The sequence below is a fragment of the Rattus norvegicus genome, chromosome 13, assembly GCF_036323735.1.
Source record: "Rattus norvegicus strain BN/NHsdMcwi chromosome 13, GRCr8, whole genome shotgun sequence".
Classification (NCBI taxonomy): Eukaryota; Metazoa; Chordata; class Mammalia; order Rodentia; family Muridae; genus Rattus; species Rattus norvegicus.
This window is the reverse complement of record NC_086031.1, coordinates 86,377,569-86,396,741: the sequence shown is the minus strand read 5'-3', so window position 1 is coordinate 86,396,741 and position 19,173 is coordinate 86,377,569. Positions and strand designations below refer to the sequence as shown.

Here is a 19,173-nt window from a genome sequence, read left to right as displayed (position 1 = left end):
GGCACACCAGTCCTTTTTCCTGGTTTATATTTAGAACAACCATTACCCTTAGAAATGCCTTGTTTCGGGGCTGGGGATTTAGCTCAGTGGTAGAGCGCTTACCTAGGAAGCGCAAGGCCCTGGGTTCGGTCCCCAGCTCCGAAAAAAAGAACCAAAAAAAAAAAAAAAAAAAAAAAAAAGAAATGCCTTGTTTCACAATTTTGTTACAAATGACCACATTTCCCACAGTTAAAGCACCAGGCATTTTGAGATCTGAGACCTTTAGCAGCTTGATCACAGGTTCTTTGCAAATGACCATATTTCTTGCAATTGAAGTACCAGTCACTTTGATGTCGGAGAATTCTAGCTATAGCTTGATCTATTACATTAGCACGGAATGATGCTGCCCATACCTTTAATGGTCTAATAACTTTTTTTTTAACAATCAGTATTCACATTTTCAAGTACCAATGTTTCTGTCTCCTTGTGTCAGGGTCTGGTTTGACTTTGTCCGCAGCTGACACTAATCTTTGTAATTTAAATAAATAAATAAATCAGTGGCAGCTTCTCCAGAGCCTTGTATAATCTTTGTAAAGAGATTCCCCCCCCCCCAGGCTCTTCAACTTTGCCCCAATCTCTTAAAGCCACTAAGCAACATTGTTCTATAGTGACATCATCAAATTGAATCTATTCTCGCAGAATACCACCTTTCACCAGGCAACTGATTATTATTCATTCTCCTTGTTCAATTTCACTGTTAAATATTCAAGGTTTCTTCCATCTGCCATGATAACCATTGCAACTGTGAACCCGCCTCTAGTACAGCTGATACCAATCCCTTCCAGTCTTGAGGAGTAATTCTATTTTGAACAGCTTAGTTATTTAGAATTTGTTTCACATAAAGTGAGTGCATCCCATATGAAATCATAGCCTCTTTAAAACACCTTAGATTTATCATCCCTATAGGATGCCATCCTGTTTCATCATAACCTTGTTCCACACCATTAGCAGGCCTATGCTGTATGACTACTGGGGAAGCTGATGGTGATCTAGTAACCCCAGGCTACCCTTCCTCGCTAATTCTGGCTTCACAGTTCTTTCTTTTAAAATGGCTGCTTCATCAGATTATCCTCTTAGCTTTTCTCTAACTCATCTTCCCTCCAGTACCGTTTCTTTCCATCTTCCTGTAGGAAACTCCTGCTCTCTTGTTCAGTTACTAGGACTGAGCCTTTTTGTCCTCTCTTTTCCAGTGTTCCTCACTTTCCAAGTGCTACCATCTCCACACAACCTTTCCAGTTTTACTGACAACTTTTCAATCCTTTCAGAAAAAAGAGAGTAGAGTGATCCCCCTTTCGTTATCCCATTTCAGCCATTATTTGTTTCCCCATTTTCCCTACTTGTGTTTCCAACCTTTTTCTGAAACAGAATATATTAAAAAGAAGAGGAGGAAGAGGAGAAAATCCCCTCTGGGAATAAAGTGGTGGTGGGGACTGGCATATCCTAGCAGTAGCAGCCAAAATAATTTTTTTTTGGGCTGGTATCTTGAATAAAAGTATCTGTTCCTTTGTCCCTTGCCATTTTCTCTACAGCATTTGAAATAAAATTTCCCATTTGTATCCTTAACTTTCAAGATCCACCTTGAGGTATCACTTGTCTTTGCTACTTTGTGAGTTGTTTTTTGTTTTTTTTTTCCGGAGCTGGGGACGGAACCCAGGGCCTTGCACTTGCTAGGCAAGTGCTCTACCACTGAGCTAAATCCCCAACCCACTTTGTGGGTTGTTTATCCCACCCTATATCCCCCCTGATTTACCCCCTATCACTAACTAGATAGGAGAGAAAAAAGGATAAAGGGGAGGGAGGATCCTTGAATCCAATTTCTTCTTGTTTCTTTGCTTTTAGCTCATCTTTGCTACTTTGTGGGTTCTTCTTTTTCCCACCTTTTATCTCTCATTCCCAGTTCTACCCCTATGGCTAGATAAAGAAAGAAAGAGTGGGGAGGGAGAGAGACCCCTGAATTTAATGTCTTCTTATTTCTTCTTTGAGCACAACCACTAACAAACCACAACCAACCTCCCAGAAAAACCACCAGCTACCAACCATGCCTATCAGAGCTATCAGAGCCTTAGCATATATACATCCTCTGAAAAGTTGCCGGAATTCCAAATGTCACACAATCACAGTGACTATCTGCAGCTGTCAACCAAACCTCTTGCTAGAGCATGAGGCAAATCATAGTCAGCTGCTACAAAGAATCCCCATGAGCCCACACCTGGAATTAAAACAAAAACATATTCTTACAATATTTCTATGTTTTAAAGAAACCAGAATTCTCACTATGTTAACATCACCACCACCCCTCTTGAAATAGGAATTCTTTAGGTACTCCTATGTCTGTGTTGAGGCTAGCCTTGAACCCATTATCCTCCTGCCTTAGCCTCCCTACTGCTGCAATTATAGGTGTGTGCCACTATTCCTGTCAACATACCATCTTTTTTTTTTAAGATTTATTTTATTTATATGAGTACACCATATCTGTTTTCACACACACCGGAAGAGGGCATCCGATCCCATTACAGATGGTTGTGAGCCTCATCTGGTTGCTGGGAATTGAACTCAGGACCTCTGGAAGAGCAGTCAGTGCTCTTAACTGCTGAGCCATCTCTCCAGCCCCAACACACCATCTTTTAAGTGGTCTTTGACCATTAACAAATTTAGCCACCAGACAAGCCTCAACATGTTTTCCTAAACCATATAGTGTATATTTTCTGTACCACACAGAACTGGTCAAAAGAATTCACTCATTTGTAACACTTTATCTTCTGCATGTGTATGATGTCTTTTGTTTTTCTTTTCAAGATAAGGTTTCTCTGTGTAATTCTGGCTGTCCTAAAACTCAATCTGTAGACCGGGCTGACCTTGATTGAACTCCGATATCTGCCTGCCTCTGCATGGCCGAGTGGCTATTTTGTTATTGTCGTTGTTGTTGTTGTTGTTGTTGGTGGTGGTGGTGGTGGTGGTGGTGGTGGTGGTGGTGGTGGTGGTGGTTGGTTTGGTTTTTTTTCTTGTGGCTGTTGTTTTTCCAGACAGGGTAGCCTTGGTTGTCCTGGAACTCACTCTGTAGACCAGGCTGTCCTTGAACTAAAGATCCACCTGCCTCTGCCTCCAGAGTGCTTTAAGCAGCATTTTACTATGTAGCCTAGGCTAGCCTCAAACTCCTGATCCTCTTTCCTCAGCTTCTGGTATGCTGGCTGCTTCTTCCAATGATACCTCGGTCTCTGTATTTACCTTACATTTATTATTTACACTTGTACACACGTATACCAATCCATGTGGTCTATGTGACAGGTGCTTCGTGGGTATTAAACTCTCACGTCCATCCACAGAGAAAAATCTGCTATCATTGAAGCTGGCCTTGAACTCAATGCAGTCCTCCTGCCTCAGTCTCTGAAGTCTCTGGGATTATAGGCACGAGCCACCATGCCTGGTACAGATGTAAATCTTCTAAGTCCTATTTCACAAATCATGAGAGAGATGAACTAGTTAAAAGTGCCTTGTGGGGCTGGAGAGATGGCTCAGCGGTTAAGAGCACTGGCTGCTCTTCCAGAGGTCCTGAGTTCAATTCCCAGCAACTACATGGTGGCTTACAACCATCTGTAACAGGGATCCAATGCCCTCTTCTGGTGTGTCTGAAGACAGTGACAGTGTACCCACATACATGAAATAAATAAATAAACAAATCGTAAAAACAAACAAACAAACAAATAAAAATGTCCCTTGTGGTAACTACTTAGTCATAGTAAGCCAGACCTAGAACCCAACCTTACCTTCCCACAATAAACTATCACCACGCCTCATTGTTATTTCTCATCCTCCGCCCCTTTGAAATTACTGAGCTCGTTTAATAAACAGATGTCGTGTTTAGTTTATGTTCCATGGCTAGTTTATCACAAAGAAATAACAATCCCCGTCTTTCAAGAGCTAAGTCTAAAGAGAAGAAAAGAAAAAGCAAGTGACCATACAATGTGGCTCAGGTCACGCTGGAGCCGCACTGCTTAGCATCTGCGTCCTTCATGGAATGCAGCTCTGCATATTCATCTGCTAATTTTTTCATCTTTTCCATGTTAAAAAAACAAAACAAAAACCTCTAGAGGAGAGCAGCAGAACTCCTGCCAGATACATTCTTCCAATTCTTATGAAATGCAGAGGGTTTGAAGGGCTGGACGCTTCCCAAGCGGGAAAGATGACGAGGAGTGAAGGCCAAGGTCAGAAAGAAATATACTGTGCTGGGTCAGTAAGGACATCAGGCTGGTGGGAGCAAGCCCTGGCAGGAGGGTTTGGCTAAGGCAGGGTGAAGCCAGATCTCAACCTCGGATTTCTCAGAGTCGGGATGAGACATGTTCCAGTCATTAAGCAACAGAGACCTGCTGTAAATTATCAACTCGCTGACTGATAACAAATGTTACTTCAAGGTTAGGCAGGCAGCCATACTTCGGAAGAGCTGAAATTAGAAGATTCTGAAGGTCAGAAGATTAGCAAGGCTTGACACCTACGGAGAACTCAGTTGGAGGTAAAGAAAGGTTCCTGCCTTTAAGACACCCATGTAGGAGAGAGATTTCAACAACAACAACAACAACAACAACAACAACAACAACAACAACAACAACAAAAAGTAGTGTGATTCAAACACCTGCTAAACACAACCTGAGGAAAAGCAGGGTGAAAGTCTACTGGGACGTCCACTTTAATACGAAAAGGAAAGCAAAACATTCCAAGGTTGCTCTGTATGGCTGGCTCGCCCTGGTATTCTGGCACAATAGCTATGAGGAAAGGAAAAGAACCTTTTATAGGGTGGGGTAATGGATTGGAACAGCCTATCAGGGTTATGAACCACCCACTTAATGAGGAAGAAGGAATTTTTCACTCAATGATCAACTGTGTAGAGGGCCTTATCAGTTCACTTCTAAAATTCTCTCTAACCCTCAGCCTTAAAGCCACAGGAAACCAAGGAGTGGTGTTGGCAGGCCAGGAGGGCAGCTAGAAACTAATTCGTGCTGATCGAAGATAGAAAGGTGTTGCCTAGAAACCAAGCATGCTGGCACATCCCGTAATCTCAGGCAAATGGAGAAGGTGCAAGCATCTGAGACCAGCCTGAGCTATGTAGTGAGACTTTAGAGAGAGAGAGAGAGAGAAGAAAGAGCCTGACAGAGGAGGATTACAAGTTTGGGGCTAAAAAAGTGAGCATAGAGTGTAAATGGAACAAACCTAGAAGAGGCACCCAGAAAAGGCTTTGAGGTCTCCTGGTTAGTCTTTGCTTAGGGAAGTGGCTATGGACGAACATACTCAGCGCAGAAGGAAGGATCAGAATGCGAAGCGTCACTGTCTGTAATTCCAGCACTTTGAGCAGTCTGAGGCAGGAGAGTCACCAGTTCAAGGCTGAAAATGTAGTTGTTGATAAGAGTACAAGAAATCCTGGGTTCAATTCTCAGCCTCATAAAAACAAACAAACAAAAACAGGATTTACTGACTCACACTTGGAATCCCAGCATCCACAGAGCACAGGAGGATTACTGTGAGCTGGAGGCCAGCCAGGGCTACATAGCAAGACCCCACCTCCTCCCCTAAAATTTTGTTTTAAAAGGGGGGAGGGTTCATTTTATTTTAGTAAAATTTTTTTTTATTCCTTTATGTGTTTTTATCTGTGCACCATGTATGTACCTGATGTTGGGGGAGGTCTGAAGAGGGTATCAGATCCCCTGGAGATGGAGTTACTAACAGTTGTGATGGGCCATGTAGGTGCTGGGAATTGAACCAGGTCCTCTGCAAGAAATGTTCTTGACCATTAAGCTATCTCTCCGGCCCTCAGTAAATGCCTTTGGAAATTATATTTATTTATGTGTGTATGTGTACGTCATAGGACAATCGCAAGAGTTGATTCTCTTCTTCCAGGCCTGTGGTTTTGGGAAACGAACTCAGGTTGTCTTAGCAGCAAGTAGCTTTATTGGCTGAACCATCTTAAGGGTAATGCTTTATGAAACAGTCTTAGGGCTGAGTTCAATCCCTGGCACCACATAAAATGGCACACACCTGTAGTTTCAGTGCTCAGAAAGTGGAAAGTGCCACGGGTTCAACTCAACTTTGTGAAATCCTGGCTCCGATTAAAACGTTTAAAATATGTTAAAAAAAAAAAAGTAAAAAAAATAAAAAATAGGGCTGGAGAGATGGCTCAGCAGTTAAGAGCACTGGCTGCTCTTCCAGAGGTCCTGAGTTCAATTCCCAGCAACCACATGGGGGCTCACAACCATCTGTAATGGGATCTGATGCCCTCTTCTGGTGTGTCTAAAGCTACAGTGTCCTCATACATAAAATAAATCTTAAAAAAAAATAAAAAAATAAAAAATAAAAAAATAAAAAAAAATAAAAAATAAAAAAAAATAAAAAAAATAAAAAGGGGGGGGGGGCTGGGGATTTAGCTCAGTGGTAGAGCGCTTACCTAGGAAGCGCAAGGCCCTGGGTTCGGTCCCCAGCTCTGAAAAAAAGAATCAAAAAAAAAAAAAAATATGTTAAGACCCAGTTTGGTTTGTCAAAAGCAAAATCCTTCAATGAACTATGCTGTATTTTGTTGTCTTGTGATTATAAAACCATAAAGAAGAACTATGATCTGTACTAAAATGATGGGAGGAGTGTGTAGACACAGAATGGGAGAGATTTCCCAATCTATTTCAGAGTCAGTGATTGGGTTTTGGGAGAAAAACTGACACCTGTCATTTACGGGACCCTGAGGCTAATTCCGCTTTGATCTGCAAGGCTCAGGAAGTAGTGGTGCACCCGGAGAGCACGAGCAAACAAAAACTAAAGGCAACAGTGACTGGCTAAACTCCAAAAGCCCACGAGAAGGTGGGCTGGGTCAATGACTGAACCAGGTGGGTGGGAGAAGGTGCAGAATGTGGGGTGTGAGGCAGACAATGCAGAGGTCTGCTGGCTGCTGCCCAAAGCTGGAGGCCGAGAAAAAGGAAAGAAAGAAAAAAAGCAAAGAAAACAGGACCTGTCTGATAACATTGTTTCAAGCACTTGAAAAATAAGAAAGTTGGATTCCTGTCTGAACCACCCTGCTCTCCTAAGCTAAAGGAATAAAACGTTAAACTTTTCATTTCATTCTATGTGTATGGGTGTTGTGTGTGCACCGGAGAATGTGTGAGAGTGTCGGGTCCCTTGGAACTGGAGGGACAGATGGTCATAAGCTCCCCTGAGGATACTGGGAATCAAACCCGGGTCTTCGGATGAACAGACAATGCTCAGTACTCTTAACGGCTGAACCATCTCTCCAGCCCCAAGGAATACTTTAGGTAGTTTATAAAAATACATTAGATGTTGGGGATTTAGCTTAGTGGTAGAGCACTTGCCTAGCAAGTGCAAGGCCCTGGGTTCAGTCCTCAGCTCCAGTCAAAAAAAAAAAAAAAAAAAAAAAAAGACAAACATACATTATATTTTGTGTGTTGTATATGGGTATATGCCACATACGTGAGGCCAGAGGCAACCTGTATGTAGGCATAAGATTTTGCAACCTACTTTTTTTTTTTTTTGTCTTCAGACACACCAGAAGAGGGCATCAGATCTCATTACAGATGGTTGTGAGCCACCATGTGGCTGCTGGGAATTGAACTCAGGACCTCTGGAAGAGCAGTCAATGCTCTTAATGCTGAGCCATCTCTCCAGCCCTGCAACCTACTTTTAATAAGGGTTGAGCCTCTCCTCTAGGTTCAACCAGCAGAGGTAGTGGTAGAAAAAAGTAATTCAGATATGAGGGAAGGGGACCTGTTCAGTAATAGTTCTTTGGGGTGAGTTCAATCTTCTTGGGCAGCAGTTCAGTCCCTTAGCAACCACCAAATATGATGAGGCAGCTGTCGTCCAGTTCTGAAGAAACCACCAGGCTCACCAACTAGCCTGAGGGGAGGCTGCAGATGCCACAAGCTGCGCTGGAGTGAGTTTCTCTCAATGTCAGAGTTATCACAAGTTGAGCTCCACAGAAAACACTATGTAAGGTGAACCAATACATGCTTGTCTTTAGCGAAGAATAACAAGGCAGAGCAAACCAAACCAGGGCTCAGTGCCTGTCTCCCACTGTCTGTGGGGGTCATATTTATACTCCTTCATCAAGCATCCTTTCATGTGTTTGCTGTAGCCAAACATTCCTTCACCTGTGTCTGCTTCAGGCAAACATCCTTTCACCTCTGTGCCCCAGCAAAACAGCATTTGACATAACTAACTTTCCAAGGAACCAGAAATTTCCACTTCACCTGTAGAGTCAGTCTGTGTTTCCACCCTGTGGGTCCTAAGGATTGAACTCAGGTTATAAAGTTCGGCAGCATGTGTCTTTAGTTGTTAGACCATCTCACCAGCCCATATGTGGGTTTTTTGTTCATTTTGTGACTTGGTTTTCTTTTCAGGCAGTGTCTAACAATGTAGCCCTGCTGGCCTAGAACTCACCAGGTAGACCAAGCTGGCCTCAAACTCACATAGATTCACCTGCCTCTGAGTTCCCAGCCTGGTACTTAAGGGTGTGGGCCATCAAGCCCAGTGGGGGGTTTTCCTTTTGCTACAGAGGTTTTGCTATGCTAGTTACCATGGCTGCGTAGAACTTATCCTGTACCCTGGCTACCCAGAGTTCACAATGTACCTCAGACCAGATAAGAACCTAACGTAAGGCTGGTGCCACTGCCTCCGTTCAAGGAGATCTAAGGGGGTTCTGGCTCGGCCACAGCAGCCAAAGAGTTACAGCTCTCCAAGGGGAAGGCTGTAGGACACAGTGGGCAGCAGGGGACCAAGGAGCAGGAAGAGACTGTGGGTGGTCAGGCTAGCACACCCAGCTCCTCATGTCAGGTTAACAACAAAAGCTTTGGGAGAGAAAACCCTTCCCGGGAGTGTTACAGCTCAGTAAGACAGGCGCTCTCAGGCATCTTTGGTGAAATAACTCTTTATTCCTTGTGGATAGGACCTTATAAAAATTGGGGTGGAATCTAGAGGCAGAGGCTTTTTATTGGCTTGGTCTGAGATGTTAGGGATACCTCATTTGCATGTGGAAGAACTTCAGGTGTTGTCCCTAAGTGACTGATTGTCACAGTCCTCTCCATGGGGTATTGTGGTCACGAGTTCCATTGCAGGAACCTGGTTCCTGAGTCCATTGAACCTTACCAGGTTTTGTCTGGTGGCACAGACCACTACCCCGCAACCCACTCCCCCACCACCTAGCTCCAAGATTTTTTTTGAGGCTATTAGATAATTAATTGATGTGCATTCTGGGCTGGAGAATACTGTTCAAAGTCATGTTCAGTTGCCTGCTTTAATTGGGTGGTAGGGAACAGACGAATGGACAAAGACCGGGAGGGAAACAGCACTAGATTAATACCAGAATAATTTTTTTGTCCATGTGACAAATTAAATGCTTAACACTTCATTAAATGCTCTTTTTATTTAAATTTGTCATGTGTAAAACACTACAAGGATTTGCCGAGCACACCAAGGTGGCCATGAGAGCAATCACAAATCAGTAAGCCTTCTATTTAGCCCTCTTTCTCCAGCCATTCCTTATAGGCCCCGGCATAGTTTCGAGCCCTGTGGAGAAAAAGAAATATTGGGGTTGGGGATTTAGCTCAATGGTAGAGCGCTTGCCTAGCAAGCGCAAGGCCCTGGGTTCGGTCCCCAGCTCTGAAAAAAAAAAAAAAGAAAAAAGAAAAGAAAAAAAAAAAAAAAAAGAAATACTGAGGGAAGGACAGGTCCAGCAGACAGAGTCCCCATCAGTACCCAGCCAGCAAGCCTTATGCTTGTCATACCCTGTGTATCCAAGACCTTGTGCCAGCTGTGTGGCCTGGAGGCCCCGCCTGCCCATCTGACAGAAGAAAATAAGATTCTTGTCTTCTAGCTTTGGCTTCTCAGCACAGTATGAAGTCTGAAAAGCAGCTGGGTCCATGTTCAAGGCCATTTCCAACTCAGACACTGAGAGGGGACAAATTGGAAAGCTAGTGGCATGCAGAGGTTCACAAGATGGGGCTGAAAGAGCTGAATGAATCCTGGCAGCAGCCTATTGCAGAGACCTTCCAAACATACGGTGGCCACCCCCTCCCCACACCATCCTCAAAGACAAGGAACAACACACCAACGCAAAGTTAGGCCAGCAACCTCTGCCCCTCGCTGAGCCTTAAGCCGGCAGTGGAAGATCAAGTGGATTAAAGCTTCCAGCTTCAGGGAAGTCGGCATTCAGATGGGCTCTGCCCCTCTGGCCACCTGCTGTCCCCTCAAACTGGATGAGCTAGTTCAGCTGCCAGATCGGCTCCACTTAGCCTTTCCCTAGGGAACCTGAGGGCTGGCTTGAGCAAAATATAAGGCCCTATGTCTACCACACACCAACCCCACTGCGTACTAAATGAGGCTCCTTTAGTTAAAACCATCGTGGACAGTTCCTCTGCCAACAAGGGAAATCCTATACCAGGGATGTTGAGTGCCCCGGGAATGGTACCAGCCGCTGCCTCCTCCCGTGAGCGGACATCGAAGAGCCTGGCCCTGCCTGAGGCTAGGAGTTGACGGAGTTCAGAGAAGGAGACTGTAGGCACTGGGAAAGAAAAGAAAGACTTGAGGGCTGGAGGACAAGACACTTGCCTCTGCACCCCCCTCCCTGGCTGTTTGAGACCTGCAGCCACACCCCATGCTCCTCTCTCCACAAACAGCCCTCCCCAGGGGACCTGCAGACACCTCACCCTCACATCCCAGGGGTTCTCAGGCACCTCCAGTCATGGTTCCAGCAGCAGCACCTGTGTGACTCTGACGCAGAACTGCAACCCGAAGCATCTCCCTCTCTCTCCCAGAGCCCAGACAGAGACCGGAACCGGAAGCAAGGGCATGGCCACTCGAGGACACACACACACACACACACACACACACACACACACACACACACACGGCATGGCCACTCGAGGACACACACACACACACACACACACACACACACACAGAGTCCAATAGCACCTGTTAGTGATCCCTCTAACACTCGCTCATACTTTATACCTTTATAGACTGCCCAGCTTAGGCCGGAAATTTCACCCAGGTTTGGCACAGGTGCCAGGACTCTGGGTAATGAGTAGAGAACAGTAGCACCCCACTCAAAGGTTGACCCAGCCCTTACCGGTCAAAGAGTAATATGCACACTCCCTTCCCCCGGGGCCCCACAAAAAGGAGGAAGACAGACAACTGTGGCTCTAAACAATTTTATCTTAAAAAAAAAAAAAGTAAAGAAATAAAAAGAACCACCCCTGGAACAGGGCGGGCTCTCTGTGAACCCGCCCTGCCTATAGCTCTCCCTGACTCCAGGGCCTTCTGCAGAGGCTTCGGCTGCTCACTGCCCCCTCTACTCCTGGGAGAGCAGCCCGCTAGCATCCTTCCCCACCTCTTGAGTAAGCCTGCTCCCCAGAGTAATCAGGTATGTATCTTAACTTCTGCTTCAGAGAAAGGAAGAACCAGTGAAGTACTCGGCCCACAGACCCTCTGCCAGGCACTCTAAGCAAGCACGCGGCGAGCCCAGATTTCGTGTGTCCAGTGTCCACCAAGGAGACAGCACATGCAGTGTGCCAAAGGAGCACCAGGGCCCGGGGACTGCGCGGTGGGGGCAGGCAAGGCTGGCGGTGCGTGTCCACACGGTTTCCCAGCACTCACTGCAGACTGCCATGCCACAGGCCTCAGTTCAAAATCACACTTGCCCAACTCCCCCGAGTCCCACGCCAGAAGTAGGCAGTGAAAGAGAGGGGCATGGGGTCAGCCTGTTGCTCCTGGGCTATGTGCAGTTCTCGGGCCCAAAGCCCCTGAGTCCCCACAGTTAGTTGCTGTCATTCTTGATGACGACCTCTAATCCGTGGTGCCGTAACTGAGCTCGTAGTAGCAGGTTCTTGTTTTTAAGATCTTCCACCTGCACAGAAAGAAGGCAATAACGGAAATAATTAGGAAAAAACAATAGTGTCACTGCTGAGCCATCGAGTCAGCCTGACAGCCATGGTGGAGAAGGACAACGTAAGTGTTTTCCAGGGAATCCAAACTGGGCAGCAGCTACAGGGTGCCAAGGGGGCCGTCCTGGAATTAGCCTGACCTGCTGTCGAAGCACGTCATTGTCGAGCTGCAACTGATCTAACCCCTGCAGCTCTTCAGACAGCCGGTGGTTGCTCTGACGTAGTTCCTGGATATAGTCACAGGCTTTGGACAGGATTCCACCCTTACTCTGCAAGGCAAAGCCAACAAGGTGAGGGTGGAAGCCTCGAACACCCAGCTGGCCTTCCAAGAGCGAGCACATTCACACTTTAGGGCTATCTCTCCTCAGAGTGGGGATGCAGCATCTCAGAGTGTTACGGAGAGGGCCGCCATGGACACTCTACTTGACACCATTCTTGGAGTTCTGCCTCCCGAACTCTAGCCTCCTGCCCGTTACCAGGGTCTTGCCAGGACCTGGCCAGACTTGGTGCTCTCCATAGAGCAGTCTGGGATGATTTTGGACAGCTGTACAATCCAGTTGTTGATCTTGTCCCGGCGGCGGCGCTCCACTGTGGGGCAAAGTGAAGAACAGAGTGACTCACCAGTCTTCCTCCTCACGCTGTAGTTCCCAAATCTACTTAGGTCTCCTGGCTTCGCCCTGGACACCACCTACCTTCGTTATGTTGAGCCCTCCGTTTCTCATCTCGCGTTGTCCTGGGAGCCTCTGACTTCCTGATAAGAGAGTCCAGGGTGAACAGACCAAGCAAAAGACAAAGAAGCAAACAAAACCAAGACTGGTGTTTAGGGTGAGGAATTACGTAAGATTTGGCAGGCACTGAAACCACTCATAACAACAAAAGGCTACTCACGGGGAATAAGGGTGGGTCCTGGGGGCAATTGACCGCTGGCTCCCTCCCTGTAACACTTCTTGTGGTGACATCATCACAAAGAATTGGCCTGTAAAGATACGAGATAGGTTTTATCAGACCCTGGGCCCCTTTTGAGAACATGCTCCCACCAGTTTGTAAAGTAGCCCAGACTCACCATGTTCTCTGATCCTATTACCACAAGTCATGTGCTGAAGCCCAGAGCCCCCAGCACATCCCAGAGCCCAGCCCCTCAGGCTGGCCGCCTTGTGCAACATCTCACCTGTGCTGGGCGGGGTTGCCTGCCCCAGCAGTGCCTCTGAGCCCTGGGTGGTGACCACGGCGGTTGTACTCCCAGATGTCGTACCCCCTGACCCATCTCCCACTGCGGTGCTGGGGAAGTAAGTGTAGTGGGTCTCGGCAGCTGTTCCCTCCGCGTCAACAGCATCATCACTGGTGAAAGCCCCCTGGATTACTGCCTGAGAAGGGAAATGAGAGGAGTCCGGTCAGTCAGGACGCATTCCCACTCTATCACCCTCAAGAAAGAGAAACACAGAAAGCCACAGGGCCAAAGATAGCTATGAATGCAATCCAACACAAAACTAAAGTTACTCAAAATATGAGGGTGTTTCTTTTAAATTCAAGTGTGTGTACATTTAAGATTTGTATGGTTATTTTGCCTGGATGTATGTATATATATGTTCTGAGTGTGTGTGCCAGGCGCCTATGGAGATCAAAGGACATTCGATCCCTGAACCAGATGGTTGTGAACCACCGCACAGTTATTAGGAACTGAACTCAGGTCCTCCCTCTGTAAGAGCAAGAGGTGCTCTTAAGTGCCAAGCCACCCTTCCAGCTCCATGTGAGGCATGATCGTTGTAGACCACAGGGTAATGGGGCAAAAGGTTGAAAATATCTGGACCTAGTACTTTGGGCCAAATTTGGGCCACTGTCCCGAATTCCACCCCTCCTTTCTGTTGGCTCCTTAGTTCTTTTTTTTTTCCCCCCTGGAGCTGGGGACCATACCCAGGGCCTTGCGCTTCCTAGGCAAGCGCTCTACCACTGAGCTAAATCCCCAACCCCGGCTCCTTAGTTCTTATTGCTAAAAGCTCTCTAGTCCTCTCAGTCTCCCCCTCAGTACCTGAGTCATAGACTGAGTGGCAGGGTAGCCACTGATAGCGCCAGAGCCCTCTGTCTGGCCATCCAGCTGCCCCTCAGACACCTGGATCACCCTGTACATCACCTAGAAGCAAGAAGAGGGGGGAAGAGGGACAAGACAAGAGTAAATATCCAGAACCATAGGCCCTCTCAGAACAGCCTCTGTACTTGTATATGTAAAGTCCCAGGAGTCTTTCAGAGACAGACTCAGCAACTGCCCCCCAAACCCCCAGACTTTAGCACACCCAGCCCCACACCAGTCTCTAAGCTTCCAACAGTACACAGTCTCATCTCATTCTCCAAGCCACAGCTCCCCAAAATTATGTTCATGCACCTCCCTTAATCCCAACCCCAGGTAACAACATCTGCAGCCACCTGGCCCCTCCCTTACCTGGCCCCCATTCTCAGTTCGGAAGACGTACTTGACGTTGGGGTCGGGGAAAGTGGCAGCTGATTGGATGCTGGCGATAGCTACACTAGTTGGGTCCTCTCCAGTAGCCACTGCACCTAAATTAAGAGGCAAGGAAAGATCTAGAAGTTAACTTCCCACTGTTCTACTTGCACAGCACTTGACACACGGAATGTAGAAGGTGGACCGGTCATCTGAGGAGAGGGGGAGGCGAGGATGAGCTCTTAAGTCTTGACTCAACATTCACCTTCCTGAATCTGCACTGTCCCCTCTTCGGTTTCGGCTGTTTTCTGCTGCCTATTTGTGGTGAAACAAAAACAAGAAACAAATGGAAGACGTGAGAAGTCTGACCTGGTAATATGGTTCCCAACTGACTGGCACCCACAACAGACGTTAGGCGAGGTTAGACCATGACAGTATTACTGCTGCTCATGGTGGCACATTCCTTTAATCTAGATGGGTAGGTGGATTTCTGTGAGTTTGAGACCAGGCTGGTCTACATAGTGAGTTCCAGGGCAGCTGGGACTAAATAACCAGGAATATGTAGAGATTATTTTGTCTCAAAAAACAAAATAAGTAAAAACAAACAAACAAACAAAACTAGTAACTAAGTATTTACCATATACATAGACTATAAGCACTAAGTGCTTACAAGCTATAAGCACTTTTTTTGTTGGTTGGTTTTGTTTTGTTTTTCAAGAAAGGGTTTTTCTTTGTGTAGCTCTGGCTGTCCGGGAACTTGTTTTGTGGACTAGGCTAACCTTGAACTCAGAGATAAGCCTGTCTCTGCCTCCACAGTGCTGAGATTAAAGCCACACACCACCACCGCCCAGCATACTATCTTGATACTAATAACAGCACATGAAGTAAACAGTGTACAGTTTTATAGATAGGGAAATGAAGTCACATAGCGGATAAGTGTTGGAGCTGGGACCTGAACCCAGGTCTTCCCCAATCTAATGCTCAGTCATTCTGCATTCTCCCAGGCCACCCTTCTCTTCCCAGACAGCCCTCTTCACTTACCCCTTCATCTCTCTGTGAGGGGGCTCATCCGAGGCACTGGTCTTTTTTTGGAGGACCTCGTATCTCCTGACGCCAAGGTCTGAATGCTAAATCCTGGTGGGAATCAGAGTCTGCAGTGAGGCAAAGCAACTGAACAGGCATCCCAGGCTCCAAGAAGACGCAACCAGGAGATAAACCAATCATCCTCAAAGAGCAGTCAGCTCTCCCAATTCTGATGGCAAGGCTGGCCTGCAATGACCAAAAAAGCAACTCTTCATGGGACATGGTGGCTTACTCCCTGGAATCCTGACACTCAGGAGAAAAGAGACAGGAATGGTACAAGCTTGAGGCTGGCCTTGGGTATAGAATGAGACTTTATTACAGAGGAAAAGAACCAGGTGTGTGCTTGCCCGTGCCTATAATACCAAAACACAGGAGGTGGAGGCAAAAGAATTAGTTCAAGGCCACCCTGGGGTGCAAAGCTAGTCTCACACTAGGCTGGGCTACAAGAACTTGTCTATAAACAAACAGAACCAAGAGGTGGCTCAAAAGACACTCGGAACGAAAAGTCTCAGAATGAATGTGAGTACCGAAACCTACACAAGAATGGTATGCAGTAAAAAAAAAAGGGGGGGGGGGTTGGGGATTTAGCTCAGTGGTAGAGTGCTTGCCTAGCAAGCGCAAGGCCCTGGGTTCGGTCCCCAGCTCCGAAAAAAGGAAAAAAAAAGAAGAAAAAAAAAAAAGAAAGAAAGAAAGAAAGAAAAGAATGGTATGCAGTAGTGCGAGCGTGTATAACCACAGGGCACGTCGACAGAGAGCTAGACATGAGAGAATCTCCAGAAGTGGGGTGCCAACTGTAGCCACGAAGAGTCCCTGTCTCCAGGAACGTGGAAAGACAAGAAATGATCACAAGGCTCTCCTCTGACCAAGAGAAAGGCTGTTAGTATGGCGCAGGAAGCAGGGTGTGGTGGCAGCGCCTAATTCCAGTACTTGGGAGACAGAAGCAAGTGGGTCTCTGAGTTCAAGGCTGGCCTGGGCTAGAGTTTTAGGGCAGCCAGGGCAACACAAAGAACCCGTATCTCAAACAAACCAAACCAAAACAGACAGACAAAAAGCAACTCCTGAAAGTTGTCCTGACCATCCCAGGTACCCAGCCCATCGCACACATGTATGTGCACGTACACACCATAAACATGTATGTGCACGTACACACCATAACCTGTCCGTCCGTCCGTCCTTCCTTCCTTCCTTTCTGAGACAGGGTTTCTCTTGTAGCCCTGATCCTCCTAGAACTCACTCTGTAGATCAGGTTGGCCTCTGAACTCAGAGATCCTGCCTGCCTCTGCCCACCTAGTGCTAGGATTAAAGGCATGGTCACCACCACTCAGCTGCTCCTCCATTTTCATCCCAACTCCTGGTGGCAAGGAGAAAGTTATCCTTGAAGACTGAGAAACAATGTGTCTCAGGGTGCGTATTTGAAGCTATTACAGATTATTACTAAAGCCATTATACTCGATGACAGCAGCTCCTTAGGAATAGCAAGGGCAAAGTTTAGACCACCACTATCCAAACTATTAACTAACACCCACCACATCATAACCAACCTACCTACCTACCTACGGTCCATCTGGTTCCAGCTTCTCAGACACAGACTGCAAAAAGAAATTCAAAGCTGGGAGGTAGTGGTTGGATCCTTTGATCCCAACACTCAGAAGGCAGAAGCAGGCAGATCTCGGAGTTCAAGGCCAGCCTGATCAACAGGGTGATCAACAGGGTGAGTTCTAGGACAGCCAGGGCTACACAGAGAAACCCTTTCTACAAAAAAACAAAAAAGAACATTCTAAAAAGACATTCTAGTCCTCACCAGGGGTTTTGGTGCACACAGTCCCAGCACTTAGGGGGCAGAGGCAGGTGATTCTCTGTGAGTTCAACGCCAGCTTGGTCTACAGAGTTTCAGGACAGCCAAGGCTATGTATAGAGAGATCCTGCTTCAAAATCAAGTAAGAACAGAAAATGCATTCCAGTCCTCTCTAAGAAGGGAAAAACTGACATGTTTTTTGCCACTGGGAAACCATCGCTAAACATAAAACTGAGGTTTGGCTCTTGGGCATCATTCTGCTATCAGGGCTCTTGTTTTGTGAGAGTCCAGATTTACAGCATCTGTTACAAACACCAGTGCCCAAGTGCATCATATTCAAGGCTTCTTTATTTTATTCAGCAAGGCTTCCTGTAGAGCAACACAGTTGCTAAAATGTTGCCATGACAACTCCAAATCAACTAAGCCTCAGGAGGAGGGGGGAAAAACCTCCAGGCTCAGGGTTCTGAAGAAGACAATGGGGGAGGAGTCCATCTACAATGTTCCTGCCTTAGGACTTTTGACAACCCGCCAGAGAAAAGGAAAAACAAAGGACTGTACAGACAGATGCCTCCAGAAAGAAACAGCTACACAGTACAAAGCAATAAAATAATCTCAACAAGAAAGAACAAGATTTTTAAAATGCTCTACCCGTATAATCCTCCAAACCTTTCTAATCCAAGGAAAATCTTAGTTTAGCGGATAATATGCCTTGGAAAGACCGTGTGCAAAGAAAACGGTAACATCATCATCAACAACAAAAACAACAACAAAAAGGAACTGAAAGTGAAACTGTCCGTACAAAGTAATGCTGCAAAGGGAGGCAGAGTCCGGGCTTGGGGACCACCTAGGTCTCCATCCTCTAACGGGAGGAACTCTTCCTCCTCCCAAGCTTGTTGCATGGCCAGCAGGAGGAGGCAATGAAAGAGAGGGCAAGGCACAGAAGGCAACTGTATAGCCCACAGCTGTCAGCGCAACTTCTGAGGCCACCCAGCAACGGCGTTAGGCTACTTACTCAAATCTTGGTTGTACATCCGGAAGCGTTTCCTGAGCATTAATAATATGTGACACGGAAATCAGCCTAGGATGTTGTGGTTTGCATGCTCAAAAAAAAAAGGAGGGCCCAGCAAACGTCCTCACCAAGCACAGACGCAAAGGCAGAAAGAAAAAAAAAAGAAATAAAAGAAACACGCACACAAATAGATCAAGTTCCCAAAGAATTCAGGCGCCGGGACCTTGCCTGAGAACGAGGCGTCTCCCTCCAGGCCCACCAACTAGTAGTAGGCGCTTGGGGACTTGAGCACCCGCCAGGCGCGAGCCCCACAGCCCGCGCGGTGACCCCGCCGGCCCAGCCCCGCTCGCCCACGCCCCAGCTGCTCCGCGGAGGAGAGACGGGTTAGGACGCCGGAGACCTCCCGAGGCCTGAGGCTCGCAGCTGAACACCGGGGGCGGGTGGGACGTGTGCACTCCAGGGCGGGGAGCGAGCCTGGCCCACAAAGCAGGGCAGGAGATAAAGAGCCAGGCACGGCCCCCTCCCCCAAAACAAAGGCTCCGTGCCCAGGCGTGGCCTTGCCTGAGAAAAATCTAGCAAAAACCAAAGGTGCCCCGCCTTGCCGATCCACCCCGTCTCCGGACTCTGGCCCGCTCCAACGCACTCACCGGCCCAGGCCGCTTCAGTCGCCAATTTCCCCCGGCAGCGTTCTCCGTCTTTGGATCTAGGTCTCTCCATAGACAGCTGCTCATGCGCAGTCCCAGCCTGCGGCCATATTGGTGAGGGGCGGAAGTGTGTCCTCGACCCGCCCAACCTACAGACAGCCCCAGAGCTGCCGCACTTCCGTTCACTTCAAACTTGATGCGGTCTAGAACCGACCTGGAGATGTGAGTTGATACGGGCTCAG

General features: G+C 47.2%; 2 protein-coding genes across 7 annotated transcripts; both read right to left on the bottom strand.

Moving 5' to 3' along the window:
- Positions 1 to 9,426: 9,426 nt before the first annotated feature.
- On the bottom strand, positions 9,427 to 11,063 carry Tstd1 (thiosulfate sulfurtransferase like domain containing 1). Its single transcript, XM_002728028.6, has 4 exons — positions 10,755 to 11,063; positions 10,460 to 10,582; positions 9,807 to 9,969; positions 9,427 to 9,588 (listed from the first exon to the last, which is right to left on the bottom strand). Exons 1-4 carry the CDS (start codon positions 10,816 to 10,818, stop codon positions 9,537 to 9,539), a joined length of 402 nt encoding a protein of 133 aa, XP_002728074.1. The 5' UTR covers positions 10,819 to 11,063; the 3' UTR covers positions 9,427 to 9,536.
- Positions 11,064 to 11,218: 155 nt separating this feature from the next.
- Positions 11,219 to 19,063, bottom strand: Usf1 (upstream transcription factor 1). Of its 6 annotated transcripts, XM_063272640.1 has the most exons (12): positions 18,935 to 19,063; positions 17,037 to 17,072; positions 15,442 to 15,534; positions 14,666 to 14,715; positions 14,401 to 14,516; positions 13,993 to 14,094; positions 13,135 to 13,330; positions 12,855 to 12,942; positions 12,659 to 12,717; positions 12,460 to 12,554; positions 12,107 to 12,235; positions 11,219 to 11,929 (listed from the first exon to the last, which is right to left on the bottom strand). In XM_063272640.1, exons 3-12 carry the CDS (start codon positions 15,447 to 15,449, stop codon positions 11,840 to 11,842), a joined length of 933 nt encoding a protein of 310 aa, XP_063128710.1. In that variant the 5' UTR covers positions 15,450 to 15,534; positions 17,037 to 17,072; positions 18,935 to 19,063; the 3' UTR covers positions 11,219 to 11,839. The 6 variants fall into 6 exon arrangements, with proteins under 6 accessions (XP_063128710.1, XP_006250328.1, NP_113965.1 ...); XM_006250266.4 differs by lacking the exon at positions 17,037 to 17,072 and having other exon boundaries at positions 15,442 to 15,669; positions 18,935 to 19,058; NM_031777.3 differs by lacking the exon at positions 17,037 to 17,072 and having other exon boundaries at positions 18,935 to 18,980.
- Between the last annotated feature and the right edge of the window lie 110 nt (positions 19,064 to 19,173).